Consider the following 26,016-nt stretch of genomic DNA (forward strand, 5'->3'; position numbering starts at 1 on the left):
GAACTTGGATAGCATAATCCAACAGCAGGTGAACAAAATAAGCCTTTTCTCAGTGTATTCAACAGAAAACATTTCAGTGTTTTAAGACAGATGAAGTTAAGTGAGTGTCTTAGAAGGCTTGGAAGAAAGAAACCAGGACTTCTCAGCATTAAAATATGTCAGTAACAAAACTGTTGTTATGGAAACCCTGGAGATGAGCGCCAAGTGCCTTGGCTGCGGCTCTGTTGGGTTTTTTGTACCGTCGGGAGAGTGGGGCTGGCCAGCCCTCACCCCATCTCCCAGCGTTCCCTGAAAAGTATTCAACGGTTTATCTGATGATAAATACAAAACTCTTCCATTCTCTTTGCCGATCGCCTTATCCCACAGGTAGCTTCCAGAAGTAGCCCTGTGACTGAGGACGAAGCCCCAGATGACCCGCACGCATCTCCGTGCCTTCCCTACTTGGGTTCCCCAAAAATCAGAAGCCTAAGCATGGAGCAGCCCGTGGCCATGGGTGTTTGAGGAAAGGCTGGACGTGGTGCCCAGGGACGTGGCTTAGTGGGCGATATTGGTGGTAGGGGGATGGTTGGACCAGATGATCTTGGAGGTCTTTTCCAACTGTAATGATTCCATGATCGGTCGCTTGCTAATTTTTCAGTAGGCCCTCCAGCTGAGGGAGGAAACTAGGATCAGTGCAGTGTAGACAAGAAATTCATTCATGCCTTCAGCAGAGCTGTCATGGACAGAAAGTGCCTGCTAATGATGTGGGTCCAGATGACGAGGCTCGAGTCTTCAAAAGGCACCTGTACAGCTCTGGTGTGCGCTTCCTTGGTACTTCTCTGCAGTTACCGTCACAAATCCATTCCCAGTAAACATTTCCCAGCTGTACTTCTCGATTCTTCCTTGCTTTTTTCCCTTTTTTTAAACACCTGAATAATGCTGTACAGAATGTTGCACAGAGGATAAAATTTGATTTGACTTTATAACTTTATTTTTTACTTTTTCTGCCCAACAGCTAAATTTCTCCTCAAATCCTTGTTATCCTTTTCAGCCAACTCACACCCTATTTTGAGAGAAGCTTCCCTAGCAGCTTTATTTCACTTTCCTATAGAGTTTGTCTTACGGCCTCATTGCAAACAAATTCACTATACAGTGCTTGCCTATGCGAGTTGCAAAATTGTACATGTACACCTTTAGACTAAAACTGTCGGAAGTAATTTATGGAGTCACAGAATAGCTGAGGTTGGAAGGGACTTCTGGAGCTATCCATCCACCCGCGTGTATGTATTCCACTAATAAGGATCTTGGAATTTAAACTTGATAAGAGAAGATGTATATCTACATAGGTATATATTTTTAACCGTTTTGTATGGTATTTGAGGATGTACATCTCCACTTGGGACTGGGGCCTCTGACATTAACGTGTTTTGTCATGCTTATAATTAAAATGATACTAACAGGAAAACAAACAAAAAAACTGCTGAACAAAAAGCCCGTGTTGTAGATCCTTCCAGACACAAGCCGCACGGCTGGAAGTGGCAGATACCCATTCAGTCTGCTTTGGCTTCACAGTTTACTTGGGAAGGTCACAAAGGAAATGGTTGAGAATCCCATCTTGCACAGGGGGAGCATTTCTTCTGGGAAGATCCATTAGCAGCCAGGCGGCGCTGACCCACGGGGCAGCTTGGCTGTTCCACTCCCAAGCACTCACCAACCCCATCTGCATTTATTTGGCTTATTTTCCCTCTGTCCTGCCACACTTTAATGTCCCTCCTTGCTCTGCGTACCTGTTCCCAGCTCTGCTGGGGATGCTGTGTGCTCTTCGTGTTTGGCTTTGCTTTTCTGCCTTCCTCTCATCTAGGTTTTAATTCCTGCCTGCAGCCCAGAGGAAGTTTCTTTATCCTTTTTTTCAGACACTCACAATCTTCCAAGCTCCTCTCTGCCCCTAGGCCACTGTTCACAGATTTTGGTGATCACCTCCTTTATTTCCATTCCCCATTTCTCAAAACCATGTCTGCAGTCAAGGTGGAAACCGGGATGCAGATCTGCTCTTATCTCCGGTGATCCTTTCTCTAGAGTAAGCCTGGAGTTAAATCCAATGTGGGCTGCTGCTACTTGCTGCTCCGGGCCTCTGAGGTTGCACCCAGTGAAGGAAGCTCTCCCGGCTGAAAAAGCTGACTGAAGACATGCTTTGACTGCTGGCACCAGGTCAGGGAATCTAATTCATCAATTCATCATGTCTTGCTTCGTTTGCATTCTCCCCGTTAGATTTTATCTCCCTGTTAGATTTTATCTATCAAACAGAAGGAGATACGGCTTGTCGTAAGGGTGTTGCAGACCAAAATCCGCAGGGCTGTTAGGCTCAACGCTGGCCAGGTGCTGAGCATTGTCATTGCTTTCCATCGTCTGCAAAACTCGAAGAAGCTGAGCTTCAAACTGCTGCTGCAGATGGCAGTTCAAAATGAAATCGTCCTGAGGAATGTCATCAGAAATCGTTTAGTGTTTTCCAGGGAGGCATCTCAGGAAAAATTACATTTTTCTACGTATTTCAAACAGTCTCGCTGCAGTTTGCAATGTTGCCATTGCACATTGCATTGCATTGAACACCACTCCAAGTCAGCAGAGTTGGGCTTTGAATATACGAAGTGGGTGGCGGTAAGTATTGTTAGAATAAATTAAATTAAATTCTAAATTGAGTCTTGCCTGTTGGACACTCCGGAGTGGCAAATGTTTCTCTGTAATGGGATAACTCCTGCCTCATCTCAGGCTCAGTTTTTGAAATACTTTCACTATTGTTCAGGAAAATCTACAGATCCACAGTGATAATTCCTAAAGAAAACTAACCAGAAATAATTACTATTCTGCCTTCAGAGCAGAGCTTGAACAGCCTCCAATAAATAAAGCTGTGTGGAACAGCATGGATGAAGCAAAATACTGTACAGTGATTCAGGAATTCTGCATTGAATCAGGTGGGAATCCCCCACACACCCCTCTTCTTTTTGACTTGCCTGACGAAATCTGTACCATAATGCATATGTACCTGCTGGTGAGCTCGTGCTAGAGTCTGTGTCATTATTTTCCTGACTTCTGCAATCTAATATGTTCTTATTTTTAAATTTGCATGTACCTATGGGGGAAAAATAGGGTCCTCCCAGGAGGATTTGCCTCTTTTTTTTTTTTTTTTTGAGGGTCTAGGTTCTAAAAAGAGACCAATAAATTAAAAACCGATAGAACTGATAACTCTTATCCATGTCTTAAAGGCATTGCTAAGATAGGCGATTGAAAATAAAGCAAAGCATTAGGTCTTCCAAACAACAACTCTTTATACCCAGGAGGAGAAATAGAGGAATGCAGAGACAGAGGCAGGGAGAGCCAATAACATATAGCATGAGAAATTTGCCCATTAGATAAATTACACGCAGGGTGACAAATTCCTCAAGTCAGCTTAATCGGTTTTCCTCTGCACCCGGAAAGAGAAATGACCATTTAATTATTGGGAGAAAAAATTATCTTACTAATTGAGGGAGTCGCATTAGTGCAATTTGGTTTATAGTTCAATCTGTTTGAGGAACGTGGATGCAGTTGAGCCAAAGATGTTATTTAGTGTTTAATTGGATGGACCCAATGCGACAAAGAACCAAATGTCCTCATCAAAACAAAACCAGCCCATGGGCCCTGCTCATTGTTGCACAGGGAACGCTTGGGGTGTTGGCATGTTTGGTCAAAATCGAGCCTGCTCTTCCTACCTGCTCCATCTGTCTGTATTTTACTTTTCCATGCTTTCAAAGACCCCCGTGTCGCTTCATGTCCTGGGGACGTGATGTGCATTTTCCATGTGCAGCCTGTATCTGAGGAAATGTTTGCAGCGTTTGCTTAGAGGCAGCCTGGAGGTACAAGCTGTGCGCGGTGGGACCTGTGCCTTTCGTTCTGTGGGGCAGTGATGCCGGGGGGGGGGCTGGGGAGCAGGGCTTTAAGAAAAAAGTGATGGATTTATGTTAAGTATGGTTAGTGTTTGTCATTGGGAAATGCAGTGCTTTACAACCACCACGGTTAAGACATGCAGCAGTGTCAGCACCCCCCCCCCCCCCCCCCCCAAATAACGAAGACTGTTTTTGGTCTGTGTTTTGAAACAAACAAAAACATTAACAAATCTTCATCAGCCCGCGTCTGATGTAAACTAGCCACTTAGCAATTAGAGTTTTAATTGCTCCGCAGTTAAATTTGCGATTACAATGCAATTAGGACTCTGAGTTTAATTTACAAAAGCACTGCTCTGGCCCGGAGTCAGAGGGGGCCGGGGGAGCGAGGGCAGCGGTGCCCGCAGCTTTGGTTGCTTGTCCTTCAGGGGCCACGACTTTTCGATGTCCTAATTCTGTAGGAAGTTGCAGGAATATTCTAGGAGGCAGTGAGAATGGGATCATTTAGCTGCACCCACTCCAAATAATCCTCTGCTGCCCCAGCTGCTTCACAAGCTGCTAAGAGAAGTTGTGCTTTCTGGATGACAAGTGACAAAATGGGAGGAAGGAGGGCAAAGTGTTGGGCAGTGTGAGCATTTTACACCCAGGTGGAAGGCGTTCACATAAAAAAATGTGCAAAGGAGTAAGGGTAAGGCTTTGGCTTTAATTATCCTAGACTATCTCTGGGGAAAAAATAGAGGATAAAAGAGAGAGGCTGCTGGTCTTCAAATCCAAGGAACGAGGGTACAAAATTACAGGCAAAGGTGGGACAAGACTGAAATATAAGAGCCTGAAGAAGAAGCAAAGGAGCCTCCTGTGTAACTGCGACTTCTGAGCATCTGCCAAAAGCAAAATATTTTGAATTATTCACTGTTAATGTGATTTCTGGCAGTTCTTCTTGTTGGGAGCAGGCTGGTGGCTTCTAGAGCTCTCGTTGGGTTGTGTGTCCTCATGCTGGCCACCTTGTCATGTTTGTTGTGGGATACCCAAATTGGTGGCACCCTTTGGGGTTCATATTTTGACCATATGGGAGTGGTAAGGAATAGGGATTTGGGGGGAACCCAGGGTATGGTCACCAAAATCCAGCTGCCATCCTTTACTCGTGTTAAGTCTTTAATGAAAGCTAAGACAGAGGTTTTAATTTTATTTTAGGCTCTGTCCACATGGAAAATACTTGTGTTGTCCTCCACCGATACAGAATGGCTTCTTATGGTTGACAGAAGAATGTGTAGTTTGGATGCCAACTCTCTGCAAAATCAGCTCAGTTGTAAATTAAATATTGTCATTCAATAGTGCTCAATACTTGGCAGAAATGCATTGTTTTCCAGTGTTTTCTTCTTGCCTCAAGTAAAGCATCAGCTGCATTATTTAGTATTTGCTTTACAGCGGTGTCAAAGGAAGCTGTGCGTTTATTTTTATCTCCATTAACCGATCAGTATTGTGTTGCATTTCTTTTGGCTTCTCTATCTGGCTGATACGTCAAAGCACGCAATTTCTTTCCTACGTCGAAAGTGCCCTGCATAGGCTACCAGCAAGGACAAGCAAAAGGGTGAAATTCCTTCTCTTTATAGCTGTGTCAGACCCTTTATTTCCATGGGAGGTGAATTTGGCTCATGGTCTGGCGAGTTTATTGTTAGGTGCTTAATGTTCCAGATTGCTTAATTACACAGCAGGAGAACGGGATACTTTCTCCAGTGCAATAAATTGTAATTAAACAGCACGTTTGCTCCTACAGCAGACGGAAGGAGAAGCAGCCACGTTTGCTTGCAGCTGTGTCAAAGATCGAATACCTTCGCTTTTCAATTCCAACCTTCTGTGGGCTACTGTCCTCCTCAACCTTTCTCTTATGCACTTTGAAAAGAACCGCACACACATGTGTGCGTATTTTGTTTCTGCAGGGCTTCTTGCCCGTGCTCTCCTGGGGACGGCATTTGGCCATGGCCGATGGCTCAGAGGCTGGGCACAGCCCTAAGCAGAGCCTCACGTCACCAACGTTGCATTTAAGCTCACAAATAAGAAGCAGGCGTTGAAATCAACATGGCATTTAATTAGCAGAGCTGGTAGCAAAAGCTTTGAAATGACTGCAGAAATTCGTATTCAAACAGCAAGCTTTAATTTTGCTTTGAAAAACGAGACCTCTGCATTACATCATGTCATACTTCAGGAGGAACCAGGCTTTGTATTGGAAAATGCACCCCATGGTGTTGTGTATCCTCTCTGCAATCTTTGCTTTAAATACTCTTATGGTGAATAAAACTAGTCTAAATGCAAATTTTAAACGAGCATCTAAATCCTTGTTTCTTAAGACAAACCAACAAACACTTTTGGGGGTTTATTGTTGAATGCCTCTGAAGATGAGCAGTTCTCATGTAGAAAACTGTATTGAATTCATCAAAAGAAACGCTGGTTGCTTTTTTTTTTTTTTTTGACTGATATCCAAACCCAACATCACCTTGGGTCATGAGAAATTTGAACTATCATCTTCCGCTTAGTGCCAGTAGCTTTTGGGGGTTGCCGTTGGACCGAAACCTCACTGAATTTGAGCATTTCCTCCCAGGGGTTTCAAGAAGCTTCTGTTTTTCTGCTCAGCTTGACTTGTAATCGTGCACCAACGTGAGTGAACCACGCGGTTCTTGTTTTTAAGTCTTTATAGGAAAATAAATGGTCTGTGGGAATTTCGTCCGAAGATGGCTCATCAGCACAGCTTGCTCTGGGGAGCAACAGGTGACACCTTGAGCAGTGAGACAGATCTCAAAATGCTTTCGAGTAATGTAATTACTTCTGCTTTACTGCTCAGATTTGCCTGTCTTTTCTATGAAAACGACTCCATGAGCTAAAAGTGAGGGAAACCCCTTCCATTTGCAGGCATTTATAGTGGAGCTTTTGGCAGAAAAATCCCCATTTCAGCTCTGCAGAAGCTCAGGTCTGTTAAAAAAAAGTTAATTGTCCAAAATCATTTAAGAGTGTGGGAAGCACCGCTAAAGGTTGCCTTTGTTCATCCTAGAGTTAGATATCTGTTTTTGTGCTTCATCTTAGATTGATGCTTACTATGAACAAAAAAATCTTAACATTTGTAATGAATTATAACAAATTGTAAATGAGTTTTAGAAGGAAGTTAGCCTATACTAGAATGGAATATGAGTCTATTTGGAGCTAAAAGTAAATCAGCAGCCACAAAATGTAATTCCTAGGGTTATTTATTAACCACTAGGTATTATACTACACATTGTCATGTTTCTCTAATCACTTCTATTGTGCAAATATTGGCGAGTGTGTTCTTTGTGGAGCTTTTTAGTTACAAGTTGTGTGTTATCAATGTCCAGTGTTAATAATCAATGTGAGGGATCTTTGTGTTCCTTTACCATTGCCATCTTATGGATTGTGTAAGCTTTTCTGTCTTGGCTACAATGTGGGGTTAGAATTTCTCCTTACAACCTGATCCCGGACTCCTCAAGATGTCTCGGCTATTATGTCATTTTGGTGAATTTTGTCCTCAAGCATTAGCTACATGGAATGGTTAATAGTTGTTCCCAGTGTAATGCAGTCTGTGTTTCTCTCATTTTAATGTCATCTTCACAAATCCTCTGGAGTGTAGGACTGGTGTATGGGATGTGTTTTGTTTATGCAGTTAGTTTTCTCACGGCTGACTTTTTTTTTTCTGGATTACTATGCATTTAACTTGAAATGTTTAATGTGCTAAAAATAGTGCAACTATAACGTTCCGGCGGTTTCTGCAGTGGTTTGAAGACTGAAATTTGGGTGTAAAAATACATACGTATACAGTATTGTGTATATATGCATATATATACATATATATGTGCACGTGTTTCTATTAATATAAATATAAGCATACACAGGCCTGGGGGGCAGCAGGATCCGGGTGGCCTCAAAACATGCATGGATGCATTTGACCTGCCCAAAGTTTTCCTAAATCTGTTTTCTTAATTTCTGGCTGTGAGTCACTTGTGAAACGGTAACAGTTTCATAAACTCAAGATATTTTTTCTATTATTTTAATCAGCAAAGCCACAGGATCTATGGCATCAGGCAACATAAGACCCCACTCCTCCAAAAATGCCTCCTCCATTCACCTCTATATTACATTACCAACTTTCTTTATTCTGCTATGGAAAAGTATAAGGTTTTCTGTTCAATTTGAGTTTCCTTTTTCTGTGTTTAGTAGGGTTATTGTGTATAAACTTATTTTACGAGTCCCCCAGGTTTGCTTTTTCTCCTCGGGGCATTGTTTTGGCCAAGCAGCATGGCTCGGCTGGAATCGCTGTGCTGGCTTCAAGGGGCACTGAGAGCATGGGGTCATAGATTTACAAACAGGTATGAGGGCTGCCAGGATTCTATTTTAGAGCATGTAAATTATATAGAAGTTGTTTCTTTACTGTGATGAGTACCTCCAGATTCCCGTGGCTGGAGACAGAGCCACGCAGCCCCATAGCAAACTGGAGCAATATGTTTTCGCAGGTGTTCCTGGCCACCTTTGGTCTCTACCATATAAATACAGGTGCTCCGCTGCACCCAGAGGGCTCTGAGCTCCCCACATGCTGAGTACAGACCCCTTGCATGCCGCTCAGTGATGTGCTAGGGGCTGCTGTAGCAGTGAGAACTGGCAGGATCCCTTAACGACCTTCTTCCCAGTTTGGGGAGAGGAGAGGCTTTGTACAGGAATTCTCATTTTTCTGTCTTGCACTGTTTTGTTACAGCCTAGATGCCGCTCATAGGCGTGATAACCCATGCGTGTGCTCTACTTGCTCGTCATCCCATCGCCCATGCACACACAAAGGTGATGGCAGGACTGTTTTCATGGCGTTCCCTTCTCCTGGCGCTTCTTCCTCAAATGTCCTTTGAAAACCACAAATTGGCCCTGAGCTGCTTTCTTCCCCTTCAACCTCTGCTTTTAAATCCCCCTCGCACGTCTCCCCTCTGCGTGGTATTGGTGAGCAGATGAAACAGACTTGCTATTCTGAGGTGAAATGTTCGAAAAGGAAAGGTTCAGTAGGATGCGAATTAAATAATGGCCATGGGTCATAGTAATTTTCCTTTAGATAATAGCTGCGTTATTCATGGATGAGTGTTCTTGGGGATTAGTTTCTTGGTGAAAATGAGCAAAATTGCTCCATGGTTTTCAAGTGTGGTGTTACAGACCTAAATTCTTTCCTTTTTTAATACAAGAAATGGAGAAAATTTCACCTGAAAGTGTAATATATGAAGCAAAGTTCACAACGAGCTTAGTATACTGCAAAGTATTGTCTGACAGACACTCCACTAAGAAAACTCAAGTGTTGAAAGCTTATATATGCAAGGTTTTTTACAGCTTTTGTGAGTTTATATGTGAGTTTAATTTGTTTTCAAGTTGTATGAGTCTTGTATTTGTATTCACAGTATAATTGAATAAGTTGTAAAACAAGTCTGAAGGAAATTTCCTATTTAAAGTGCTCTTCTTGTTTGTCCCCTCGCAGATGGGAAGGTTGAAGTGACAAAAGAAGGCGTGAAGCTGTGCACCATGGGACCTGGCAAGGTATTTGGGGAGTTAGCCATTCTCTACAATTGCACCCGGACAGCAACTGTCAAAAGTAAGATCATTTTTGAACTTTGATGTTGAATGACTTGGTATTTCCTTGGGAAGCAGGCTTCTCATCTTCCCTTTGGAGCTGCAACCTCTTTTCAATGTTCAGCTATCTTAATTAAGCTCTCTGTGGCATGGATTACAGCATTGCATTTAGCCACTGTGAGCGGGAAGAAGATAGAAAAGAAACGCTTCACCGGGTTCTTTCACTGAGGTTTGTTCCTGTAGGGCACCTCCTGTGTTAATGCAGTGGTTGATGCTGCGGTATGCAGAGGAGTCTGCAGCCAATACCCCCGCTGTCCATATGGCAGTGATGCCTACAGTGAGGATCAGGACAAGGTACAGGATAGGAGCTGTCCTACCACATGGTCACAGATCTTGGAAACTTGTATGAGTTTCTAAGAGGGCAGAAGCATGACTGAGTTTTTTCGGTCCTGCTGCTGCACTCCTGTTCTCCTACACGTACACTCTTATTTCAAACCTTGTGGATGGACAGAAACAGGCTGTGGGTAAAAGGTTTCCCTGCACTGTGATGGTGTATGGTGCAGAGTAGGATGCAGCCCAATCTCAGGATATGACTGTTGCTTTTAAGAGCACTTCTTACCCCTGTAAGTGTAAGTATTCAAGGGAAACTGGAAGTAAAGTTTATGTATTTTTTCAGGACAAGTCATTGTTTTTCCCCTAAACTGAGTAAGCAGACAGAATTGGAAAAAAAAACAAAAACACCCGGGTGGCACTGATCCCTTGCTCTAAGTCTTTGGCTCTTCTCCTGTAATCTGGTTTCTTTTATGAGTGTTCTGGGCACAGCTTGGGTTGCACAATAAATAGAGGAAAATCGCATTACTATGTATGCCATAAATTTGTTTTCATTTATTATAGTTGAGAATTTTTGATCTTGGGGATAAGAGCTCAAGATGAAATCTTAAGCAGTGGGGTTTTATGAGAGATGGAATATAGTTCTGTAGGGGAAGAGTTAGGGTACCGGTGGGATAGATCATGTGAGTAATACGGAGACAACAAAAACGGTATGAAAACAATGAGGCATGTGAGTTCCTGTTCAGAAGAGAGTCTTTCAAAAATGTGTAATTTTTACTTCAAAAGGAGAAAGAAGAGGAGCAATGGACAGAAGTGTCAAAACAAGAAAAGATAACGGGATGTTATCCTTAATCCTTAAGAATCTGTCTGATGTACTCTTGTTTTTGCCTGTGTAAGCCGTGCCTTTTTGCAAGTACTGTTTATTGCAGGTAGATGCTTGGCTAACCCTTAGTTCATTGGCAGCACGGTTTATGCCTTGCAGTAATCCGTAATCCCAAATGATGGAGCAAATGTGCTTAATGCACGGGTTGTGCTGAGCCCCAGGCCCTGGTGACCTTGGGAATGATTCGGGCCTTGTGCTGGGCTGCTCCCCAGTGCGATGCTTGGTCTCCTGCCACGTACCATGGGTGTGAATGGGAAGCAGGTGTTGATCCACCCTATTTCCCTGTGCCTCCTGTCCCGTCAGTGTGTTCTCCATGTAGTCGTATAGGCTGTATTGCTGTCCAGGTTAAGGTTTGGAGGGTTGGTGATTGTGATGAATTCAGCCAAGCTGCAGGTTTTTGTGGTAATACAGGAAGTTGGAAAGAGCAGAGAGAAACAGGGGAGATGATCGACCCCTAGGAAGGGACAGGAGTGGATCCTCGTTTATTTCCCCTTAGAAGAACAGAACTGAAAGGGACTGGATCCTCTGGTACCACGAGCACTACACCATTGTGCAGTCACACCATTTTTTGCGCAGTGCCCCTTCTCAACATGTTCGTACAAGTCAGTCTAATAGGATATAATACTGGCGGCTGTTTTTACTGCCAGCTTTACTGTGGCTCTGTAATGTTCTGCATGTCCCTCTCCTGAGCAGACTTCCAGATTGCCTTTTGGTGCTTACTTTTACTAAATCCCTCTTTTTTTCATTGTTCAACTGGGGGCAGTAGTAAGGCTGCTACTATAACCACCCTTGGAGAGATCTTCCATTGAGAAGGAGGTGCCTGCATTTGTTGTTTTACTCTGCTCCTTTCCCATTAGCATCGTAAAATTATGGTAATTACACACCTTCTTCCGCCAGTAGCTCGCGGGCTTTTGTAATCTCCTTTCTGATGCCAGCAAATGGTTTTTAGGTGGTTTCTCTCTCATTATTGCACAAGTAGGTAGCAGTCGTGGTTGTAATCAGCTTTGTCCTTTCAGGTGCAGTGGCACGCAAGGTTACAGCTCGGCTTTTGGGAACTGTTTCAGCTAGACCTAACCGAACAGAGCTAGGTCTCTGAGGCGTGGGGATCAGTTTAGGGCACATTATTGACTTAAATTGTTGCTGATGCTGCTAATAAACGGCTTCAAACATCTGTTTGTTCTTTTGGCTAAATGATAAATAAATGTCATAAGCCTCTAGAAAGGCGAATGCTAGCAAATATTCCATTAAGTCTGATGATAACTTTGATCATTACAAGGTTTATTTCGGGAGAAATGAACAATTGATGATTGTAATGAAAACAGACACCCAGTCAACAGTGATGCTGGCGATGGGGAAGATGTGTCAAGGGGCATCATACAACTTTCATTTACAGAAACACTTTAAGTCAGGGCTTCCCAATTTTCAGCAGATAGATTTCCATTACCTCTGGTGTCAGAAGTGCTTTTTGATGTGCCTGCCAGTACTTCATTACAAGGGCATTAAGTATTTCTTCTTAAAAAATGAAGTTGCAGCAAAGACTTGAATGAGGGACGCGTTATGGGGGTGTGAAGCTCAGCAGTGCCTTTGGGCTGTAATGATGTGTCAGCCGTGCTGACATCTCGTGCTGCAACTCGTTTGTGTGTGTGCTCGTGCTTGGGCTTGGTAAATAATAAAGTTTTTAGTGTCATTACTCACTGCAGTAGTCTGCACGGGCTCCTCAGCTGCTGCTCGCTCTGTAGGAGCTTGCAGCCTTAAAGGGATAAATCCCTACAGGAAGTCCTTCGCCTTCTGAAAACGCTTCAGAAGACGTTAAGTTACAATTATGCTGATCTGACTCCTTCTGGTTCATTATGACCTCTTTAATGAGACAACCCGGGTCTTTTGAAAGGCTGCCCTAAGATAATTCTGACAGTATTTTCTCAGTTGTTACTACAGTCTTGGGTAAAAGCAGGTTGGGGTCTAAGAGCACCAGGGCCTTTTGACAAGGTGCTTCAGAGCACATTTTCTCAGTTGTTCTGAAGCTTTTGCTTTTCATTTCCAGATATTAGAGAAAGATTATTACGATTTTTTTTTTCTGGACACTGTTCAGGCTGACGCTCCAAGTGTGTCATTGTCATGGCTTTCCAGAGTGCTGCTGTTCGCAAATCTGCTTCCCTCACGTACGCAGCGAAATCCAAATCAGCAGCTACATTTCTCCTGGATCTGTGTTCATTATCCTTTGCCTACATGCAAAACTTGAGGCTACTTGCAATTTAAAGCAGAATCAGACTTTCGTCCCTAATGCCAACGAATAATTTTATTCAGTCCATTAGAATAAGAGAAAGGAAATCCCACTCATTATTAAGGATGGCATGCTAAAATGATGTGTCTAGTCCCCTGAGAGAGTAGCATCCTCCAAGTGTGCCTGTTTACCTATATATCTCAAATTGCTATCATCACCTCTTTGAGGAAGCAAAACAGTAGAGGTGTCACCGAGTTTTCAGTGGTGTGACAGGACAGGACAGGACGGGGGGAGGCTCTGGTGACCATACACTTTGGCTGTCCTGCAGCCACCCTGCTCAATTGCAGTTCCCTTTAATTAGGAGTCTTTCCTGTTTGCCAAGAGACCTAAGAAAAGAAGGATTTTATCTTGCTTGTTGCCAAGCAAACAGCATCTCCAGGCGTGTTATCACATGAGCCTGAAAGAAGCAAAAAGCTTTATTAGAATTTAAATTCGATTTTGTTCATTAGTAACACGGATGGTAGAAGGGGCTGCCTGATAAGTCAGAAAGAAACAAAAAGGCAGAAAATCCAACCCAACAGGTGGGGCTGTATACAAAATTTGTTAATTCCTCATTGGATTACACAAAAGATCTGTGTAGTAAGTGGAAATTCTTCCAAGATACTAATCCTCTGCAGTCGTTTTCACTCTGAATAATCTGATGAATAGAATTGCACGCTGTTTTGGCAGGCAGTTTTGGGGGAACCCTGATTTTGTGAAAGGAGTGGATTCCTGCACCTAAGGGTATAATATTTATTTGGGAGGTGGCTTTAGCATCTGAATTTCAGTTCTCCCCCTGAAAAAATATCAAAACGAACCCCTCACAAAGCCAGCTCGCTGCAGGACAGCCGGTTTCAGTGGAGTTGTATGCAGCTTGGCACCAGCCCATGTTTTTAGGGAAACAACTTGGGCAAAAAAAGAAACCACAAGCTAAAGTTGATAAACTGTAAATTATGTAAATCTTTTTTTTTTTTTTTTTTGGTCTGGTAACACCAGCAGTGTGTCCTCAAACAAGAGTTGCTCGAGCCTTTTCTGCTTATCAGCAGTGCTAATTGCGCAAAGCTCACTGCCATGCAGCGTGATTGCTGAAGGAGTTTGTAAATTTTGTCGCCAAGCTCGGATGAGTTTGAGTTTTCCACCACTGTGTTTCCAATGGAGTCCTATGGAAATGCTGGCTTGCTTGCTAGCTGCAGCCCCAGAAAATACTCTGACTTAAAAGGAGCTTGGTAATGGTGATAATTTGCAAGGAAAACTCAGGCAACAGTGTGCCAGTTGCCAATTAAAACTGCAGAGACTCATTAAAAGCCTTCGAAAGGATGTTCAGATATTCTCCTCCAACAGTCAGAGGAGCCCGTGTAAAGTTTGCTCTGATCTTCTCAAAACAAGGATGTTGGAAGGCAAAGGTTAATTTTAGATGTTCAGCCGCTTGGTTAAAAGCTGTCTGGTCTCTCTCCCAGGTTGTGCAAACCGGAGATGATGGGGTCACGGAGCAGCCTGCCTTTAGAAGAGCTCATGAGCTCGCAGAACTGGGTTGCATGTACTTTGTTTCTTCCGTTTCTGCATGTGGCCTTTTCTTTCTTCCCACAACTATGTAAATAGTGGCTTTTGATGATTATTTCAGGATTTTTGGCAGGAAGTTTTGATCCTTATCACTTCAGGACTTTGAACAGCAGTATCCATTGAAACATCTTTTTGACTCAGGCTTTCACCACTGAAAAGTCTTTGGTATAGAAAGCTAACAACCCTGTCTGGGAAATAGATGCTTTCTGCCGTACCTTACAGTTTCCAACCCTGCAAATAACACAGGAGGGAAATTAGTTTCTTCTTCTGACTTTAAACACCATGACCCAACATTTGAAAAGTTTAATTCTTTGTTATTTTTCCCCATTTCAGTGTTTCTGCCCTACAAGGTCTGAAGGAAAGCAAAGCCCCATTTATCCAGTTCCTAAGAATCACAAGACTGAAATAAAAAAATAACTGATTTGCAAGGAAAGTGCAAGTTCTGACAATATTTTATTTCACTCTAAAGAAATGCTTTCTCCTTCGCGTTTTACTGGATCCACGTATTGATGCCCAGGATACTGTGCTTCAGTGCCTGCACGTGGAGCAGCTGCAACCTGGGCAAAGGTGGACGAGACCGGTGCTGCTGCGACGTGGCTTGGCTGCCTTGCAGGGCACTGCCACTGCCTCTGGCGATTCGCACTGCAGACTTTCCCTCCTTTGGTTTCAGCTGCTGCTATAAACAAGAAGTCCCTAGTGCTTGCTCGCTTCTTGCTCTTCTTCTGGGGGGTGTGTGTGTGCTGCCTTTGTACTTGAGAAAATCTGTATTTTCTGTTTGAGTTTTTTAATTAGTGCCTTTAATTAGAAGAAACTTCTTTTTTTTTGGCATTAACATTACGGTTTCTTTAGTTTGCCTGCTGTTGGCATCTTTGGCATTTTCCAAGTCTTTTTGGGATGGAAAGTTATGCACGGTAATTTTTTCTTTTCCTTACATCCTTTCCTGTGGCTCATTTGACTGGAATTGTTCATTTGTCAGTTTTGTTGTTGTCGTCTCTCTCTCCCTCTCTCTCTCTCTCCTTTTTTAAACTGAATTGTTTATTTACCTTTTTTTTCCCCATTAAACGTATTCTGTATTAGCTTTGTCGCAGTGCTTGCCCAGTACCCAGCTTTTTCCCCGCGGTCCTTTTTCTAGCTTTAATTCTGCCATTACCTTTATTAGATCGCCTGCAGGTACTTTGGAGGAGAGGCACTGATGTGAGTTGTTGTCTTTGCTCGCAGAGCTCATTAGATCAGAGAGACCAAAGCAGTGAGGACTTTTTCAGCCAGTTGAGGCGTTCTGCTCAGTGAAGACATTACAATCTGTCTTGGAGGCAGGAGTGGAAGAGGATGCTGAAGCATGGTTGATTGCTTGTATAGGCAGCGTATGAAACAAAATTTCTGCAGCCTTCTTCAGTACAGAGTTTCAGGTGGTATGTACATGGCACTGTCCTGCAAGGAGGGCAGGAAACAAGTGCAGCAGCATCCTAAGTGCCTGAATGAATCGCTGTTTTCTTATTTTGGTAATTTCCTAGTTAACTGTAGAATAGACTGAAGGTTTTAGTTTCAGTTCAGTCTTCAGCACCTACTTGTAGGCTTTAGGAAAGCTAATATAAAGCAGTGCCTGGAAAGCTCACAGGCAGTTTAACTTAGGAGACACCCTGAGGAATGGGACTTGCAAACTCGTTGTGGCTAGGTTTGCGCAATGGAGCATGGAGAAAATTGAATGCTGGCTTTATTGAGTAGCTGGAGAACTAAAGGCTTATAAAGCTCTTCTCACCAGGAACACTCTTGAAGTGCTTTCACCAAAAGTGCTGCTGAGAGCAGCTCCTGCAGCATGTTGAGACTTAGAAACTCAGTGCAGTTTGAAGGCTACATGGCGGAGGGAGGTGTGCAGGGGTGCACGGACAGGTGTCCTGCTGCCCTACAGAAGCCACCATTCCCCTCAAGATCCTCAGCCATGCCGCTCATCCCTGGGCGATGCCTTGGGAGGACTGTGGATGCTCAAAAGGTGCTGACCAGCCGTATCCATGTGCCCCAACTTAGTCTCACAGTCTGGCATCGTATCCTGTGCCTGACATGTTGCGGAGAATCACTTTCCTCTCCATCAGATGTATAAAACTATGTAAAATTCAATAGCATGAAATCATCTTATTACAGGAAAAAGATTCACTGTAAGTCCAGGTTTAAAGACTATGTAGTAGTATTTGCCAGTGCTCATGAAAAAACAATATTCGTTGTGCCTGATGTGGAAGGATGATCATCGTTCAGGGGAAAAGAAGCAGTTGAGTTGTTTTTAAATACTCCTGAAAATTATTTTGTTGGTATTTTTCATGTTGTTTTAATTACAGAGTTGGATAATCTGAGAAACAAACACAGTTAAACACATCTATAAGTAGATTATGACTTTCTCCATGCAATCCTTGAAGAAGTAGCTAGCAGCAGCTGTAAAATAATTATTTCACAAGAGCTTCCTCTCCATCCCCTTTTATTCATGTCTCCGAAAACATTACTGATGCATGAAATCAGGCTAGAGCAGTTCTGATAAATGGGATGACTGAACTTCTCTAATGATAGTAAGCCTTAGCTTTGAGCAGAGTTTGATAAACAAGGGAATGCAATAATAGTATTTGCAGTTTATATTAATTTATGAGCTCAACAATACATGGTCTTTTCTCAGACTGAAACACAACAGACTGTACAGAGTCTGGTTTTGACGCACCAATATACAAAAGTTTCTTATTCCAGACTGTTTTCTGGCACTAATTGTAGAAGAATGAGCTGCTTGGTACTAAGACAGACACAGAAATGAACAATTTGTGTTTCAGAACCAAAGCAAGCCCTCCCTTTTGTTCTCTAAAACCACTTTAGGAGATGCTTGATAAGAGGAAATTACTCCGTGCTACCTTTCTTGATATCTGTGAAAACATAGTTTTAAAGATACTTTTAGCCTCCATAATTTAGTGTTTCTTTCTGATTTACAGTGGATTAATTTTAAAGATATGAGTACACCTTTCTGTACTGGAGGATTTGTGCTTCTCCCTCCATTAAAAGTCCATCACTTTCAATAAAACTGTTTCCATTGTTCACTGCAAGTGAATTGGAAGGATTTTTTTAATTCTTCCAGTATTGAAAGACCTTTTTTTTGCTCTGACAAATATGAGATCAACAATAAGTATTTGTATCTGCTATGTTTTGGTATCTTTTAAATTTGAACTCTTTCTCCCTTACTTAGTCTTCTGTATTTGCACCCGAAGAACTTATGGTAAATTCGTTAGCTTCTGTAAGGTTTCTAAGTCTAAAATAAAATAACTACAGAAGAATCTAGAGCTTCCACATGTTGTCCATGTGAACAGCTGAGGAGATACTCTAGCAACAGACTGCTTCAGTGTGGGCTGTTAGCATAATTTACATGAGAAAAGTTGCAAATAACAATATGGAAGCTGTCCTTTTTGATTTTTAATTAATTTAGATTAATAAACTGTAGGTAGAATATGCAAGTGCTTCTAGGACTGGCATAAGGCAAGTGATACCCTCATCTTCTGGCTGTGAACACTCCTCTTCTCCCTGTGTGTCCGCAGGCAAGTGGTTTGACTCCGTAAACAATTATCCTGAAATGAGCTTGAAGCCTTCTTTCACGCCCCTCTGGACAGCTGTTTAGCAGGAAGAAGTTTGTCTTCCCTCCCCTCATCCTGCTCTCTTGCTAGATGTGCTTCTGGGTCTTGAGCCGTGGTGCTCCATCCCTGCGCTGAGCACGTTCCCCTGCCCGGGCAGGGCAGGATTAGCATGTCGCACGACACAAGCAGTATGCTTATTCTCCACATGGTTAAAGGTCACCGATAGATCTCTACAGGCATTTAAACAGCACATAAGGATGCGTTTGTTGACAGATTGGCACTGCTTGTTGTCTTGTATGGCTTCACAACGAGTGGCTTGTCCAGTTCAGCCTAGAGACAGCGAGCAGCACTCCTGCTTGGCGCCTGTCCAAAGCCAAAATTTAGACCCTGCAATGAAAAAAATGCGTGCAAACACTGAAACTGCAAGTATTCTTCTCTTACATACTCCCAAATATAATGCTAGCTATTTTTCCTTATTTTTGCGTTCCTTTTCAGCTGTTGCATAGCACAGAGTAAAGCAGGGCTCCCCGTAACAGCACGGTGCTGGAGGAAGGCACCTTCCTGTCAGGTCGGCGGGCAGCCCTGGGAGCCAGGGACATGCAGGAGAGAAGCAGACAGCCCATGAGGGGATGGAAAGTGGCTCCCGTGGGAAAACAGGAGGGATTGTGGAGTTTGTTGTGACTGACAAAGCTGCCGAAAGTTGCTGGTGGAAAGTAGGTGGCTCTTTCTGGAAGTGGTCTGCACTTTCGTCTTCATTGCCTGGGTGTTTTCAGAGTAAGAGGTGTTGGCGCAGCAGATGGCTCTGCCATGTGCTGTATTACATAGTGTTTGAGGTTGTAGTTAATACATGGAAAAACAAAATAGAGACGGAAGGAAACATGTCTATCTACTACACTGCTGGCTTTGCTTGTAGATTTTTGTTGCAATTCACCATCTGTGATTGCTGATTTACCTCCAGGAATTGTGAATTTTTGGAGCCAGGTTGGTGTCCTTCTATACAATAGGATGCTCATTTTGGGGGCTGACATTACAGCCCAACTTCTCAGCATTTCCCAAAATAATCGATTGAGCCAGCAGCAGACAAATTGTTTGCAACTTTCTATTCAGGGAACATAAGCCACACAAAATTGAATTCTTGAAACAGCACTAAGGAACAGGTAGGAACAGCTGCAAATCTTTTTTCTTTTCTTCTTCCTTTAAAGCTTTGCTAAATTATCAGCTGGCTGGTGGTAGTGACGCACTAGTTTATCAAATCAAGAGAACCAGGAGAAAAGCTTTCTACCTCCCTGCAGTGGATATAAGGTAGAAGGTATTTATGGAGACAGCATCTGATGGTGCATTGAATAAATGACAGGTGTGGGTTATCTGCTGGAATCTTGTGATCAACTCCATCAGGGATCTGACTGCCATGGTATGGGCTTCAGGCTAGCACCTTGCTTATGGGGGCTGTATTCTCTGCATCCTTTTAATGGCAGTGCCTGAACATTCAACTTGTCTTGGTTTAAAATGCTGTTCAGCTTGATGAGACTGATGCTGCTGTATATTATTGTGGGGCCCATTGCCAGGAAGCGGTCTCTAAAGCAAACGCATAGTCAGCACTGAGGCTGTTTTTTTGAGCAGACCTTTCTCTGATGGCCCTGGTGACATCTTTTATGGGCACAAAGGTCCTGGAAAGGTTTTCAGGGCATGGATGGGACTTGATGTGTGAGGGCTCCGTCTCCCTCATCTGCTATCTGGGATGAATGCAAGTCAAAGGGAGCAAGCAGCAGCCCTCTAGCTGTGGATGTTTGCAGACAATGTCTGTGTTAATACAAAAATACGTTGATTACTTAATGTCCAGCACCACTTCTTTATTCTTGATACATTTGTGTTGCTGTGACTGCCTTTGCACTTGTACAGCCAAACTGTTCTGTTTCTCTGTGTCATGGACGCTGTTTGAAGTGGGATTTTTTGGTCCACGTATTGGGAAGATGTTTAAAGTTGAGAAAAAGCTGTTAAGGGCAACCAGAATTGTATGTTAGTAAGCCTTCATCTACCATAGCTATGTACAAATGCAGTGATATGTCAATTTAAAATAGCGATTAATGCGACACATCAGTTACAGTTCCTGAAGAAAAATAAATCTGCATAGGATCTGAAAACTGCTACTGCATTTTTCAGGTCTGCGTATTGTCTCGTCGAACTTGCTGTCCTTTCTCATCTGCAGATACTCTGTGACAAAACAACTGAAATTGTCTCTATTATATAAATCTTCTAACCATAAATCCATTTACTAGTGGCAACTGGGCTAAGCTGGGGGGAAAAAAATCGTAAGCTTCCTGTGTGCTGTGATACCTTAGATGCAGTTTTAGTGACCAATATTTACTCCAGTTTGTCATGCTATGAAGAAGGCTGTAATTTACTTGCACTTATCCGCTGTAAAGGTTGCTGGCAAAGATGGATTTAGTATTATTTAAGTGCCAATGTTTAAGAGCAGTTGAATACCCAATAGATCAACAAAATGGCAGATAAACTTTTTAATTAAGAAAGCAACCAAATTCTCAGTATTGCAGGACTGAAAAATTCATTACATTTCATGAACTGCATCTTCTCTCTGAGTGTAATCGGACCAGGAACACTTCATTTCCTTTAGACTGCAGTAAAAAACATGCAGACAACAGACCCTTACAAGTGTATTTACTCCTCCTAAGGTATTTGCAAAACCCTGCCGTTCTGAGCTCAAAAGTAATGAGTGTTTGATAGGTCTCTGGTGAAGGTCTGCTTTCCTCAGCGTCTGCCCAGTGCACAGGAGAGGAAATGAGATGTGAATAGTATATTATTTATTTATCAGGAGGAAGAAGGAACGTGTGAGGAAACTGAATCATGTTTTGGTAGTTCTCTGGTAGTTCAAGTGCCATGATAAAGTTGTGTCTTTTATTTTCATGTAACAAGGAATGGACACCCTGAATTGTTGTTTTTATGGGAACTGAGTTAAACTCGGAGCCATCTGAAGCCATCTGAGCAGTCCAGATGGCATTGAAGACTAAATGCAGCCATCTAAACACGGAGAAATCCTTGTCATCTTTGAGAAGGCAGTCGAATTGTCTCCATTTCTTGGGTTTTCTCTCAGCTCTTGTGTCACTCTGCCTGCTTCCTCTGTAGCTGCAGTAGAAGGTGGGAGTCATGGTTTGTTCAATTTGTCCAAAACCCAGCTCAGCACCCAGCCTTTTAAACTTCGGTTTTCTTCCCTGGGCCCTGGCTGAGAGCATCGTCCTTGGGCAGCAAACCTCCTCAGGGCGGGCGCATTGTGCCACTGGCCCACAGCAGCTTTTGCTGGGGACCCTCCTAGGTCGTGCAGCCAGAAAAGGGCTGGAATGGGAGCTCCTCGCCCTGGGGTAACCGCTCATCTGTTCCCTGGCTTGCTGTTCAATTAGCTATATGGATAGCTGCGCTGAACTTCCTTCGGTGCTTCAGGCCAGGGAGGAGTCTCGTTTCGCCTTTCGCTGCCTCTCCCAATGGTAATCCAAAGTCAGGGAGCGTTGCTCCGCTCGCAGCTATCCCTCTGTGTCCGCTCGGGCGCTTTCAAGCCTCACTGGCTTTGCTCAGCCCTTGAAGTAGGGAGCAAATTTTGCCTGATCTCACGCTGTCTGTGTGTGTTATTTCTCATGGATGAGCACACCGATCGGTATATGTATATAGGACATAGATGCACACAGGCAGCCACAGGCTTGGGAAATGCCACCAGCTGTGGAAACGCATCAATGGCCTGGCCAGATCCATAGCTGGGGCGAGTCACGGGCACCCAGAAAAGGGCCTGGTGTGAAAACACTGGATAACAAATCGGGACTTGAAGGTTTTTTGAAAGGATAAGGGTACTCAAGTGGTCAATCTAAAAAAGTTTTCTCTAATCCCTTGTTCTAAGTGACTTGCACAGCAGCAACTTATGGCCCCATTTTCATTGCGTCTTAAATGCTTGCTTTGAGGAGGCATCATCGCACCATTACAAACCATTAGCTTGGCTTCTAGGTGATCGTAAAGGGAACTTCATTTTTTTCCCCCCTTTTTCTGATGACACAGGCACTTGTCGATTTGGTCTGCAGCCGCTATCGTTTCTGACACTGCCCGTGGCACGCTCCAAGGTCGATGCTCCTGTATTAAAAATTGTGTTGGCTAAAATAGAAAGCATTCCCATGGGGATGTTGCGTGTTTTGTGCCCTCTATGACGGGCAGTCCTGACTTTCCAGTTGTACAAGTGCCATGCAGGAAGCTGGTTAAACTTAACGGAAGAGATGACGGAGCATTATCCATTCCCAGCAGCGGGGAGGAGTTTGCTGCTGTGCCAGATGCCGAGATGTGCTGCAGATACTGCGTGCTCCTGGGGTGGAGGCCACACATCGTTTACACTACAGATAATGGTTCCCTCACGTGAGACAGTGAAAAGGAGCATCTGGAAGGGGAATTGAGGAAAATTTAGCTGAATGAGTGAAGCAGGTGAAGGCTGCCATGCTTTGGGTGTGAAGGCTCTTTTGGAGAACCTAAAGTGGTTTCAGGATGTGCAGACACCTTGGTCTAGGATGTGCGCAAGTTGGTTGGAAGGGACCTCAGCGGCTTGAAATGGTCGTGAAACCCCAAAGGATGGAGATCTCCCTGGTGCCCCATCCCAGGGCCCCACCACCCTCCTGAGGAAGAAGCTTTTCGACCAAACCAACCAGAATCTCCCCAAATCCACAGCTGTCAGCTCTTGGTGCCTTCCAGTGCTCAGGTGCACACCTCTGTGGCCAGCGGGACAGAAACAGCACTGGGCAGTAATTCGGGTTAAATATTAACTCCCTGAACACATCCAAAAGAAACCCCCCAAAAGAGGTTTGGACTATTTTTAACCTAAATGACCACTTTTCAGTGCAGCTGCATAAACAGTTTTACTGGCAGGAGCTGGGGGCAGTGCGTGGGAATGGGAAGCGTGGGAGAGGAGGAATGCAGTCGGCACTGCTCTGGGTAGCAGTGGAAAAACGTTAAAAGTGCATGAATCCTCTTTATTCTGTGCTGCAGTGTTTGGGTAGGACTTAACGGGTTTTTGTGCAGGGAGAAGGTGGGAAGCAGAGGAACGCCGTGCCCCTACGCAGTTGTAGCACGTTTCCCATCATAATTTAGTTACTGGCAAATCCTTCATTAGCTGGTGTCATCTTTGAGATGACAAGAGAAAGGGGTTTTCATCTGCCATTGGAGGTTGCTTTTTTTAATCTGCCCATTGAAGGGCTTTTAATCTGCCATTAACCTCTCCTGGAGGCTGTCCATACTGAGGCATTAGCAAATTTTACTAGTAATAATGTGTAATCCAGTCACATTGTGATTGGGTAGTTACACCTGTCCAATAGTGTTTGCACGTCCATTTTATTCATTAGAGGGAAATGTATACAGTCTGTTGAATGGAGGCTTCTAAAAGACAATTTTAAAATGAAGTATTTTGAACCGAATATTGCAGGGCAGTCAAATAGTATTATTCTTCAAGCTTGATCTGGAAATTTTCTGCCATTCTTCACTGTGCAAATATTTGCTTCAAATTAATCACAAAGGATTTTTGATATTTACTTAAGCATTGTCCCATTTTTAATTTTTACTTGGCAAACATTGTAATGCCTAGAAAGACGTACTAACACCTATGTGCTATGAAAGGGTGGTAAATGCACTGACCTGCTGGGTTTGGCTGCTGCTACAGTAGGCGTTCCTGTGGTTTGAAAGAAATCCTTCTCCCTTCCCTTTGAAATAGAAGATGATGATGAAGGGTGCATTCAAGAGCTGTTGTTCAACTCCTGCTTCCTTGTTACCGTGATCTCCGCTCTATTCTGGCAAATAAAAGGCTGCATCAGTGCATCAATTGCAACAGGCAGTGTCATCAAGGTCAGGGAGACTCCGGGCATCACTCTGCTGTTGTTTCTTTCTGGCTTTTGAATGGAAAGACATGGGTGAACGCGTGTGTTTCTCTAGCTGGCCCTGTGTGTACGTGTTTGCTCGCAGGATCCCCGTCAGTGCTCATCCAGAACAAGCTGCCGGACCTCGCAGGAGCTGACTCAGGCTCTCCTCTGGCGGGGCTGGAGAAAAGCGTGGGTCTCTGTGACTGGGATGCCTGCTAAATACTTACAAAACCAAGTGTCATAGCAATAAAACCCATGGCTGCATTGCCCCTTGATGTTGTTTATATGCATGCTTTAAAGACTTGACATCAGAAATTATTTATCCCATCCTCCCTCTGTTGGTGCTGAGTGTTACTGAGCTCATTCCACCTTCCCACCCTGCTGACCCCAGGCACCCTGATGTCTGTACATCGCATTAACATGTACATCACGGTGCTGCGCTGTGCTTTAAGTGCTTTTGAGACAACAGAAAATGGCTGTGGCTTATTCTTTATGTTTTGAAGTCTGTGAAACGGCTGAAGGCTTTTCTGAATATCCTTGAGTTGCTGTATAGATGCACAGTTTGAAGGCAGGAAAGAGTGTCCTGAATTTAAGGGTAAAACTGGTGAATCTGGTTCAGCTCTGGGCTGTGCCAACAGAGTGGATAGAGCCTGAGAGCACAGCCTGCTCCCCAGTCGCTGAGATTTTTTTGGGGGGTGGGAGGTTGGGAGGAAAGGCTCTTCTTTTTCCAGCTTATTTTGGAAATTTAATCTTTTCTCTGTGTGTACATGCTAGGTTCTGAAAGATGAATAATAATGTTATGAAACCATGTTTAAAAATAGTCCTTGCTTGCTTTTAATCTGATAAAGTGTTACCAACTTTCTCTAATCTCAATTTATCCTTGAATGGCATAAGAGCAGAAATCAGTTGGGAAATAATTCCTTGTGGAAAGAAATACTCCTTTTCCATATTGCTTCTTTTCTCTGTGCTGTAGTTAATTCACTGCGACAGATTTGTACGGGCGATTAACGAACTCAGCGTGTTTAGAAGTGGAACAATGTAAATGTCATTTAATTACTATTGTAATTCTTATTGTAATGCAGTGCTATAGCTCTCCAGTGCTCGAAATGAAAATCTGACACACAGAGTTATTTGAGGAGGTACGCCTTTCTACAGCCTTCTGCAAACTGTTGTCTGGCTTTGACTGATGCGAGTCGAATAAAACCAGGCAGCTGTTACTTTTCCTTAGGAAACAAGGGATACAAATACTGCAGATCTGTACACCTTTCCTTTTCCTAGCAACCATCTCTAGCAGGACATCTGGGGGAGCAACCAGCAGAATAGAGAAGGTCTCTGCATTTTCATGGGGCTGCTCGGAAGTTGACCTTTAGGCACAGCGTCCTTCTTTCCCTAAACCTGTCTCTATGTACAGATCTGGTCCATCCAGAGCTGAGCTGTTTACGAGTGAGTACATTCCTGGCTCAACATTTCCTAAAATTTTGGATATTATATCCAGGACATAAAGAGATGAAGAGTCAGCCTCTCTGAACCCACCTGAGGAAAACCTTTTGGTTGAGAATTTTGTTTTAATGGGGAGTTATTTCTCAGCTTCTACAACTTATTTTCCACCAAGTATTTATCCAGATCCATGTAGTATTTCTCCAACAGTAGAGACATTAACCTTTATTAACCACTGCAGAGATTGTTACTACTTAAAGGCTAACATGATAATTAGGACTGCATCTTGGGCTAAGTTCACTCCTGCTCTAAGTGCATTAATTTTATGACAATTATAAGTTAAAGTAAGGTAGTAATTAGTTTTTCCCTCTGTGTGGAGAAATATTATGTGAAACACTGCTATAAATTCAGACTTCCGAGTCCAGGAGGCTGTAAGACATTTGTACTCACAAATTATATTGCAGTTAGTTTAGCAAAAGCTCCGTAGTCTGACTACAGCTTGCTACGAACACCAGTACTTTCATATTCTAAGACACGCCTGTTTAATGGAAAAGCAAAGATACCC

At 43.3% G+C, this 26,016-nt stretch overlaps 1 protein-coding gene across 3 annotated transcripts in view; it reads left to right on the forward strand.

Moving 5' to 3' along the window:
• The window catches only part of PRKG1 (protein kinase cGMP-dependent 1), a 467,733-nt gene that overhangs the window by 148,514 nt on the left and 293,203 nt on the right, over window positions 1-26,016 (forward strand). For all 3 annotated transcript variants that reach the window (XM_035538227.1, XM_035538220.1, XM_035538236.2), the window contains exon 3: window positions 9,406-9,519. In XM_035538227.1, coding sequence (XP_035394120.1) covers window positions 9,406-9,519 — 114 coding nt within the window. The remainder of the gene's footprint in view (window positions 1-9,405; window positions 9,520-26,016) is intronic.

The sequence above is a fragment of the Cygnus atratus genome, chromosome 7, assembly GCF_013377495.2.
Source record: "Cygnus atratus isolate AKBS03 ecotype Queensland, Australia chromosome 7, CAtr_DNAZoo_HiC_assembly, whole genome shotgun sequence".
Taxonomy (NCBI): domain Eukaryota; kingdom Metazoa; phylum Chordata; class Aves; order Anseriformes; family Anatidae; genus Cygnus; species Cygnus atratus.